Source organism: Octodon degus, unplaced genomic scaffold, assembly GCF_000260255.1.
Source record: "Octodon degus isolate 3935 unplaced genomic scaffold, OctDeg1.0 scaffold00013, whole genome shotgun sequence".
Classification (NCBI taxonomy): domain Eukaryota; kingdom Metazoa; phylum Chordata; class Mammalia; order Rodentia; family Octodontidae; genus Octodon; species Octodon degus.
Genome location: NW_004524589.1, coordinates 1,338,165 through 1,349,460, shown reverse-complemented (window position 1 = coordinate 1,349,460; position 11,296 = coordinate 1,338,165). Strand labels below are relative to the sequence as shown.

The 11,296-nt window shown below is 44.3% G+C and overlaps 1 protein-coding gene across 1 annotated transcript in view; it reads right to left on the bottom strand.

The window, feature by feature from the left end:
- Dct (dopachrome tautomerase) overlaps nucleotides 1-11,296 on the bottom strand; it is a 46,129-nt gene that overhangs the window by 26,906 nt on the left and 7,927 nt on the right. Inside the window, exons 2-4 of the mRNA XM_004626297.1 lie at nucleotides 6,151-6,450; nucleotides 3,491-3,591; nucleotides 2,292-2,458 (exon numbers count right to left, since the gene is read on the bottom strand). Coding sequence (XP_004626354.1) covers nucleotides 2,292-2,458; nucleotides 3,491-3,591; nucleotides 6,151-6,450 — 568 coding nt within the window. The remainder of the gene's footprint in view (nucleotides 1-2,291; nucleotides 2,459-3,490; nucleotides 3,592-6,150; nucleotides 6,451-11,296) is intronic.

Below are 11,296 nucleotides of genomic sequence, written 5' to 3'. Positions count from 1 at the left end.
TATAACTGGTGTCTAGATGTCCCCCACAAAGTGTCATAGATGGGGTTTTTCAGAGAGTGGCTGATCTAGTGTATGTGCAATGCTAGGAGCAAAGGCACTAGGATCAAGGGTGGTGTGAGCACTAATCCTAAATGCAGGAGCCTGGACAAGATCTAAGAAACGGAAAGAGCTGCAATCATCCTACCCCTTGCTTTGCTACCTTCTGCCCACCATGCACTGTTGTCCTCTGTGAAGCCACCCTGCTTGAAGCCAGATCATTATGGGCTGAAGCCTCTACAACCTGAGAGCTAAATAAACCTTTCCTCCTTCACCTCTGGGTGGTGGCCTGGAGCCCCAGCATCAGAGCACCAGTCCATTGAGAAAGACAGACTATCAGGGCTGCTGCTGTGGGAGCTCTGAAGGGTGTGGGGTAGATGGCACTTGGTGTGAGGGGAGTACTCATCACACACCCCGGAATGGAAGAGGTCAGGACCCAATGCAAGGCCAAAAAAAGAAAGCCAAAGAAGACAGACCAGAAATACCCCTTCTAGGCAGCACTTCCCAATGTGTGTTCCGGTGAGCTGGTCTGTGAAATAAGAGTCTGAGGGTCAGAAACATTTGGGTTCCTCTTGAAAAGTAATAATATATTTATGCATGGAAGGCTTTGGAGATGCTCTAAATTTTTAAAAGCCTTCCCAGTTCAGAACTTTCTAGAATTTGGTGATGATAGCCACCATTCCTCCTGTACCCTCTCTTCATGTGGGATGGGAAATGGCACTTTCTGGGGGGAATTAGTGAAGTCGGGGAAAGTATGAAGGACATCTCACTTGTTGACACCTTACCCAATCACAACAGGAAATGCAGGGGACAGAGAAGATGGCACCAGCCAGCATAGCCTGATGCAGGAAGATCCTACATTCTACTCTACCCTGGGAAGCCCATCAACTTAGTGGGTTCCTGTCTCAAAAAATAAGATTTTAAAAAAGGCTGAGGATGTAGCTTAGTGCTAAAGCTTGAGGTTCAAGACCGAGTTCTGCATAAAAGAAAGAAAGGAGAGGAGTGAGTCCACACAATTGATTTGGGCCCCTCAGAACTCACACCTCCCCAGCTCAGGTGTCTCACAGGAGCCAGGAGGGGAGAGCTCAAGATGGGAACCAAAGTTCCTTCAAAGTTCACTGGGAAAGCCAGTGTGACAAGGTCCTCCAACAGAGCAGCCCAGGAGAACTAGCAGCTTCCCACAGCTCCATCAGCTTCCTCATACAGCATCCATAACAGTGTTCCAACAACATCTCATGTTCTGCCTTTGTGCCGCTGGCAACAACCCTGAGATGGGCCTCCCACACCGAGCACCACGCTAGTTTAATTTGGCTGGATGTAATAAGTTGGCCACCTGTTAGAAATCCACTATACCCCCACTCCCCATCAGTGCTTTTATTTTCCAAGGTTTCTGTTACCTGACGTCAACTCTGACCTGAAAATATTAGCTTAATGCACTAAGGAATGAAGATATTTTGAGACAGAAGACGTGGCCACATAACCTTCATCACAATAGATTGTTATAACTGTTCTATGTTATAATTAGTTATAACATAACTTCTTGCTGGGCCTAATTTATAAATTGAGCTTTGCCATAAGTGTGTCTGCATTGGGAAAACCATGGCATGTACACACAGGGGTTAGTACTAGCTGAAGCTGCAGGTATCTGTGGGGGTCTTGGAATTTAGTTTCCAAAGGTCAGGGGGACCGCTGTGCACTGTCTGGAAAGATAACTAAGTCCAAGGAGCCTCTAGGCACCCGATTCTGCTAGGACTGTGGGCTGCTCGCCAGCACATGTGGTCTGCAGGGGTGCAGCCACCGTGCCCCCCCATGCCATGTCACAGCTGCCTCAGCTTTCCACACCATGAGGCCCAGCCATCCCAGTTGCTTCCAGGGCTCTTGTGCCTTCACTCACAGCTTCCCCTCCCTCCAGGGCACCTCTGTCCCTGCCTGTTCTCCCCACACTGGGCTGAGCTGTGCACCTGCTTCATCTCAGAGCCCCACCTCCATTCCCAGGACTCGCCCTGTTTCTCCTTGGTTTTGCATCTACCCCTCTCATAATGCTCTTCATCTCAAATGATGGCTGGGGATGTTCAATTTACACATGTAACTATGATACATCTATTTATTTTCATGAAAGAGTTTAGACTTTCAAAACTCCCCACTCCCACAAGAAACCTCACAGTCTTTCCAAAGAAAATGTGAAGAGTCTTCTCCATCTCTCAGATGTGAGAGCAGACTGTCATGAATCTCCACCAGGGTCCACATGCCATTACCTGTCACAGACAATTTCCCAGCTGGAGAATCTTGAGTTCTGACTAATCAGAGTCGGGTCATCTGGTCTGGCTGCCCCAAGAAGCTGGTCCGTGCAAACATCACACTCGTTCCTCCCAGTGGCAAAGTTCCAGTAGGGCAGAGCAAAGGACTCATTACCAGTGAGGCGCTGAAAGCAAAGCAGAGGCCCAATAGTCTGATTTGCCCACCAAGTGCGACAAGGAGTCCTCCAAGGCACAGACTGATAGGTGTTCTGATTGACATGCAGCATCCTAAAAGGTTCCACACTAGTGGATGCAGAAAGGGATATATATATATATATATATATATATATATATATATCCCTCCACAGCCAGGAAGTGATGCTCAAGATGAGGACCAGAGCTCCTCCAAAGTTAATTGGGAAAGCCAGTATATTTTAGCACAGTTTTAAAGCTGATATTTTAGCCACCCATAATAAGGAGACTATGCTGCTGCAATGGTAGCGATGAACCTAAAGGTTATTATGTGAAATAATCCAGATACAGAAAGAAATGTACTGCATGATGTCACTTACATGTGACAGCTAAAAATCAAATGCATAAGAGCAAAGAATAAGCTGGTGTCTACTGGGGGCAAAGTGGGAAGGGGTGATGTAGCTCAAAAGGTACGAAGCTGAAATTACGCAGCATGAGTAAGTCCGGAGACCTAATAGACAACACGAGGACTATGGTACATAGCATTCAATATATATACTGCTAACTTGACAAAAGAATAATTTTGCTCTTCATGCATACACACACACAAAAAGGAAGTAACCACACAAGATGATGCTGAGCAGACCAATTTTCTTGACTCTAGTTATCACTTCACTATGAATACCAACATAAGCCCAAAAAAACACCATGTTGTAAGGGCGGGTGAGATAGCTCAGTGGACTAAACACCTGCTTAGGCAAGCACAGGGACCAGGGTTCCAGCCGTGGTACCACATGCCGCCCCACCCTGCCCCTGGGTGCAATGAGCTGGCCACCAAGATGGGCATGGTGGTGCACACCTGTACTCCCAGTGCTGGCAAAGCTGAAAACAGGAGGGTCACTACGAGTCTGAGCTGTGTAGTGAGACCCTGTACAGAATAAATTTTGAAAAGGATATGTTGCACAGTACTCATCAAATAGTGCTATATTTTTAATTACAAGTTTCAAATGCATGGTTTGACCCACCTGTAGGTCTCTTTCCAGCCAGAGCAAATGGTATCTGTGCCAGGTCACAAAAGCAGGTCCTTGGTGTGAGAAATCTATGGCCTTGAAGGGGCGTCCTGGTCCTAGAGCGATTGGCAACATATGAGCAGTCACAAATCAGAATATTTAAAATGTTACACCTTATCTGGGATGCGTCCACACAGACAATAAATCCACATGCTTTTTTTTCAGTTTTGTGTGTATGTGTACCAGGAATCAAACTCACAACCTCATGCTTGCTACGCAGGCACTGCTCTGCTGAGCTATATCCCCAGTCCTGTTTTGTTTTCCTTTTTTTTAAAAAAAAATATTTATTTCTTCAAAAGCAACAACAACAATAAATGGCAAAAGAATTTCAGAGGCAGCTAGCGCTTTTAGAATAAAATCACTCTCATCTCTCAAAACACTGAACTTTTAGCACAGAGCCGGGGAACTGAAGCTAGCTTTGGCGTAAAGACCCTTTTACCTATTTAAGTTTCAAACAACAATCCATGAAGATGAAATAGAATAGTCACAGGACAGCCCATTAAGACCTAAACAAAATACATTTTTAAGAGATATTCTTTAACCCATCCTTACAAAAGCACAAATCTTTAAGGGAAGATTTGATTAGCAATATAAACTCCAAGCTCACTTCGTCCTAATGCCGCGTTTATGCACTCAAATAGAACTTCCACGGATTCTGCCTCACCCATCTGTCAGTTATAACGACCAGCTGACAAGCGTGGTCACGGAGACCAGGAGAGAGAAAAATGCGTTCAGGCCAATTTGGCTGCCCACTGGAACTGGCAATTTTAGTGAAACGCTCCGGGCAGGCGAATGCCCTCCTTGCTCCCCATTCCATCTTTCTTCCTCCTTTCATTACAGCTTTTGATAGTTATGTAGAAACTTTCGCTAACTTTCATTCTTTTCAAAGTACCTATAATAACAGCAGAGAGCTGAACAGGCATGAATATAAATTTAATTCCTAGCTGCAGCCAGGAACTATAGTTTTCTTTTTTCTCTCCAGAGACTACCTTCTCATAAAGCGAAAATCGCTCAGAGTGATAGCAGGGACACTATCAAGGCTGATAGCCAGAAAAGCCTCCTTGTCTATCGATAAAGAGAGACAGATGCTCACCTGTGAGGCAGTTTTAAAAAGACTCACACTGAGAACTCAACTGCTGTCTCTGTAGTTGGCTGTGGAGGCTTAAAAAAAAATAAAAATTTAAAAATAATATTAAAAAAAAAACTTTTCCTCTAGAGCTAAGTTTTAAGTTTTCAAACAATAGAACGTCAGAGAACTGAAGGGGTAGAAACAAGAGATGAACACAGGATGGGTGACCTAGAGTGAGAATCTCACTTCTCCAAGGAAGCTCAGCATCTATTCAACCTCACCCCAACAAGGGAAGCCAGAAGGAAGGACAGTCACAGGGTGAGCCAACTGTGCCCTGAGCTACAAGAAGGGTCTAGAACAGCTTCAAACTCTCCTGGAGCAAGCCGGTGCCATCTCCAGCTGGTAAATAACTAAGGAGGAAGCTGTCCTGCTTGGGTCGTGCATGCATGGTGGACACCCTCTCCTTCCTATCCACCTCCAATTTTTAGGACCTGGAAGAATTCTTAACATTTCTTAAGCATTTCCATTTTCATTTCACTATGTTGTACCTTGTGTCTAGATGTTCCCTAAAGCCTCATGCAGCCATGCCTGGGACTTTTTCCGAGGCGACTGAATTGTGTGACACTGGGATTGATTCATGGTGCACTACTAAGACTAAGGACACTAGGATTAAGAATGTGAGCGCTACTGCCCCCAAGACCAGGTAGCCTGGATCTAAGAGACAGAAAAGGGCTTGTTACTGTTCATATGCTTCCTTTTTCCCTCTTCTGCCTGCCATAAACTGCTTCTCCTCTGCAGTGCCCCTCTGCCATGCCACCCTGCCTTGGAACCAGTTGATTATGGACTGAAAGTTCCACAAACGGTGAGCTAAATACATCTTTCCTCCTTAACTTTAGATGTTGAGTATGGTGCCTCAGCAATAAGAAAGAGTAGATCAGACACACTGTTCTCTTCAGCACCCAACATAACCATGGTCCAAAAGGCTAAGAAGGAGAAATTCCACATGATCATGGTTACTTCATATTTTCCTTGGCAATACAACTCCAAATACTGAGCAGTGCCTAGGTAATTATTTAGCTAAAAGTCTAAAAACAAGTGAGTTTTATGGCACACACTTCTGACACCAACTTTCTAATTCTGCACAAAGATGTGTCATGTGCTTTGGCACAACTCAGCTAATTACTCTGTTTGAAAGAGAGGTCAGAGAAGGCTGCCACAGGCAGGGTCACAAGCAATTTTTTCTGGAATCAAAAGGAATTCGCCTCCACTTCACAAACTCATGCCTTTGAGGATTAATGGTGTCATGGAAAACAGTGTCAACTTTGAACCAAAAACATAAACTAGAGGAGAAAACATGTCAAATTTTCTCAGCCAAAGTGCAGAAAGAAACATCTCACTTGTAACTTCAGGCAGCACTGGGTAACTACAGCTTTCCCAAACCTAAGCCTGTCTTGAAGTTGCTCTCTGCAGATGTCTTCTCATCCCTTTCCCCAACCCAATCATAAGCCTATTATAACGTACTTGAAGCCAAAGGGAAAAAACCCACCTAGTAATGTATCTCTGACAGAGTAGTAATGGAGCCACACAAAAAAGTCATAAATGCTGCAGTTAGTGATCTGTGGCTGGGTCCCATTGGGCCCAAGCAGGCCCAGCCAGTGCTGTGTAGTGATCACGTAGTCGGGATGCGTGGTCTTCTTGGCAAGGTCTAAGGCACCCAGGAACTGCTCCCTCTCCTGTGGAGTCAGGGAGTGGATGTTCTGCCGGACAACCAGTGGCTTCCTCTGGTCACAGTTGGGGCCGGTCCAGCCAAACCAGCAGTCTCCACAGTTATAGCCAGCAAAGTTTCCTAGTGCATAAAAGAGGGAAAGATGGAAGAAAAAATGAGATCATGCATCTGGAAGACATCTCTGAACTGGAATTCTGGGGTACAATGGGGAGGACATGACAGGCAAAGAAAAGCAATTGCCTGGGTCACACAGAGGAGAGATCCTGGGAAGACTGCAAGGAGGTAAGTCCAGGAAAGCAGGCTCCAGGGAAGCCACTCTGCTGCTGAGAGCTGGACCTTGAACCTGGCACTGCGACCCTGCCTCCAGTCCCCACAACTGTGAGGAAATAAACCCCTGCTATAAGAGCCAAAATTATTTTTAAAATGTCACTTTCCTTGCCTTAGTCTCCTGTCAAAATCCAAGTGTCCTGAGTCCTAGAAAGTTCCCTAGAAAGCTCCCCAGCAAAGAAACAGGATATGAAATTCATGATATGACATTATACGCTGACTGTCTCTTTCAAGGTGTACCCTTCACCTCCGGATGCCCAGCACTGCAGCATGTGGAGCGCAAGTGTTTATAGAGAGGTAACCGAGGCAAGAAGAGCCCAGGGTTCAGGTGCATCTCCAGTGTGACAGGTGTGTTTATGGTGACAGATGTGTTTATGAGATGAAGAGAGAGATAAGGACAGAGGCACACACCAAGGAAACGTCATGCGAAGACAGCCATCTGTTAGCCAAGAAACAAGGCCCTGCAAGAAACACTAATACCTTGTCCATCCTCCAGGGCCAGGAGACATTGATTTCCACTGTTTAAGCCACTGCAAATGGGTCAAGGCAGCCCTTGAAAACCGACACATGCACGTTCCTGTCACACGGGGCTGGCCCTTCCGATGTCCTGTCCACCCAGGGCCATCCTAGCTGAGCCCTGCTGGTATCTGTGTGGCACCCGCTCACCCAGAGGAGGGGCAGAAGGTGTGTCCAGCTGAAGGGCAGCCAAAATGAACAAGCTGACCTCCAGGAATTTGGGTCAACTTTAACTCTAAAAAATGCCACTTTACATCACAAAGGAGGCAGCAGTAAGAGGAAATCATTGGCCACTAGCAGGTCCTGAAGGTGAATGTGTCCCTCCGTGATGGGAAACACACATCCCTGAAGACTTTTGTGGTCAGCAACTCGTGTCAAAACAGTGGCAACACCCAGGGAGGAGCACAAGTGACACCCAGCTGAGCACACTAAGTCGCATCCGGACTAAATCATTAGTATTCTGTTGCTTCATTTATCTTTCTTAGAATTGTGGATCATTGTGGGGGACATAACCAGGACCTCCTCCTCAGGTGCTGCACTGCCAGGGGTAGAAGTTTGGGCAAGCTAGGAGCAAAAGACAAACAGGACAGGGTCATGCAGGGCTGGAGTGAAGATCCCAGCGGGACCAGCGCATGCTCTCAGCTTCCTTTTCCACCTCAGGCCCCAGGGCTCATCACTTGCTCTTCCTTGTGCCTGGAAGGAGCACCAGGGCTTCCCTGTGTTCTTTCTTGTGCCTCCTGTCTTCCAAAACTCATCCCCCTCTTGAGAGGTGGGACCACCTCCCCCTCTTGAGAGCTTCACAAGCCCTCTTTTATTTTTTGTTTCCTTTTTTCTTTTCTTTTTCTTTTGAGACAGGGCCTCACCATTCAGTTCAGGCTAGCCTTGAACTCACTATGAAGCCCAGCTGACCTTGAACTTGCTGCCAACTTCCTCCTGAGCACTGGGATTACAAGAGTCCACTGCCCTGGCCAGCTGTGTGTCATTCCAGATTCCACACCTCAGGGTCACCTTGTTACTCACCTTAGGTTTGCATTTATCACACCGAACATTAACCATCTCTGTTGTGCCTCAGATCCAGGCATTGAAAGACGGGAAACCTTACTACTGAGGCCTTTTGCTGAATGAAGGAAGGAAATACAAAGCAAGTATAGATAGCACAATAAACACAAATTCTGTCTCCTGTCCTTGCGAATTAGCAGCATGAGTCTTGGTAAATAATTTGAATAAAATATTTGTACTAAAGTCAAGGTAAGCAGAGGGCTGAGGCTGTGGGCCGGGGTTACTAGTGCTCTGAAGGAGAAACGAAGCTTCCAACAGCACAAAAACAAGAAGATCAGCATTTTTATACTCCACAAAGAAAGGACAGTTTCCTTTCTACTAGCCTATTGGTTTTTTTGGTGTCGAAGAAAAATTTCATTAAAAATATAATAGAGAGAATTAAATAGAATAACAACTGGTTATTTGCATTTTCTGCCCCTCTGTAATGTTCAAAATATTGCTACCTACTCTTAGAAAAGTCAGTTAGTTGTATTTTCCTAAGTAAAAAACATTTGAAAAGAAAACCTTTGCTGTTTCTTGTTGAGGAATTCTATTTTTGAATAGTTTAAGTTAAACACTGGAATTTATCTCAGTCAATGGAGTGACACTATTAAAGCCATAGTATTTATTTCACAAGTGTTTACTCAACAGCTACTATAATATCAGATGCCCATAATGCTGCTTGGGGCTTTGTGAAGCTTGAATCTGTTTATCTTCCCACAGGCTGTCTTGCTAAAATTCTATAATATTTATTTTTAAAACAACTGGCATCAGGGAGATAGCTCGGTGGAATAGGTACTTGCCTGGCAAGCACAAGGTCCTGAGTTTGATCCCTGGTACCACCAAAAAAAAAAAAAAGTTCTCCTTAAGGGCCAGCCAAATAGCTCAGAGGACTAAAGCACCTGCTTAGGCGGAGCACAGTTGTGGGGGTTCCATTCCCAGCATGCCTTCCTGGCCCTGCTCCCAGGCACACTGAGATGGCGATTGAGACTGGGCATGGTGGCAAGCGCCTGTAATCCCAACGCAGGAGAATCACTATGAGTCCAATCTAGATAGCAAGACTCTGTAGGACTCTGTACCAAATACATAAAATAAAAAAGTAAAAGAATAACTAACATTGCAACATATCGCAGGGCTTTTACAGGAATATGGTCTTTTTGAGAGGTACGTGTTAAAGAAACTCTGTGCATCTCTTTACCTTAAGCTTTACTCTGTGCATCTCAAACTCTAAGCTTGTGCACCTGACTTATTTTTAAAGAGTGAAATAAAAAGTAGATAATAAGAAGCATAATGGGACATAGATTTTTCTCAAATGGGGAACAAGAGATGAAGGGGGTGCGGAGAAGGGAATGACAAAAAGCAAGCGTGATGTGATGTGTGCCTGGACGAGCTCCGCACCAGGAATGGACTCAGACACACTGCACACGTGGACTGATAAAAAAAAAATAAGTAAATAAATAATTCTTTAAATGCTGTATCTGGAAAATGCTAATTACCCAAGTAACAATTTAGCCACTCTTCTAGCTGTTTTCCTAGAGTAGGGTCAGATGGTTACAGGTAAATGTAAATTCGAGAGTAATTCCTTATTTCTACATGCCAAGACATCTGGATGCTGATGTGCCAGGGCAGACGCACTGATTGTTGCAAATGTGTCACATCACTCCAGGGCAGGATGTCTGGGGAACGTTGGCCAGGTAGGGACAGGAAGAGGGTGTAAGTACATGCTGCTTAATTTTGCTGTGAATCTAAATAGGCCTAAGATATACTTTATAAAAAGCTAAGAAACAATGCATCTACATGTTGCAACACTGAGTTTAATACATTCTTACATTTAAAGGTGTAAAATTTGTTTTTGAATGTGGGGATCTCATGGCTGAAACAGTAAATCCCTAACTCACTGTGCATGAAGCTTCTGAGTTCCTCCTCCTTTCCCACGTCCCCTCCCCTCTGCTCAAGCCCTCTTCTCCTCCTTATCTACACACCGTTCCCATTTCATGCCCCTTTTTCCTCTCCCTTCCCCTTTTCTTCCTACTTCACAACATCAGTGAGACTCTCTAGTTCATACTGCACAGCCAGCTCCTCACACCACAGAGATGCCTCTATCCTGACTCTTTGGTCTGGAAGAAACAAAACTATCAGTAACTAATTTTTCCCTCATGCACTTAAACATCTGCTACCTAAAGGCAGTCGAGACAAGATGCACCTCCCTAGGGGGAGTCTGGGGCAGGCACACATGAAGTCTGTACTTTGGACTCAATTTTATTCAATTTTCTAAATAGAAAATAAATGTCTTGTCTTTAAAAAGAAAAATAAAGACCTGAGCATGCTTTGCAAGTTCTCATAGCTTTTCCTACATCCACACAAGTTGCCAGTCCTGGTGAGCTCAGGGTTGGCCCCCCAGAGCCTGTCTAAAAGCTCGATTTCATAGAAAAGCAGGCACTTTACTCTGGAGCACATAGAACGATATCTGGTATGTTCCGCCTGCATTGCTAGATACTACTCATCAGATAGGACAGTGAAAATCTGCTTCCATGTCTAGCTTATCGCTGTACTGTGCACACCTAAAAATCATGCCATTTCTCCCCTCTTTTAATTTCTCATAAATTAGTGTCAAGGAAAATATGGCTGATGAAGGAACAAATTAAACCTTCAATTAAAGACATGAAGCATGAAGGGATACAAATATTAATGTATGCTAATATCTTCAATCTGAGCAACTACATCAATGACAGCAATGTGTAATACAAAACCCAAGGTTAAAAGCCTCTCATCTCGGTCTTCTAAATGTGTACCACTCCTAACATCTCATCAATCATTATACTGTCCTTAAAGTAAATTATAACAAAAAAAGACAAAGAAAAAATTAGATTTCTTGAAAGCAAACACCAATATTCAGTTATTTCTTTGATCTTGTATAACTATATCTGTTAATTGGAGCAAGAGATTTGAAGATAAAGATAGACAACATAACAACCATTGTTAATTAGTTATTCCTGTTTTTAAATTTGTAATGTACACACTATTGTATATTACTCTGTTTCTGTCTTTTTTCTATGTGTTTTTGCTTGTTTTTACTATTCAAAAT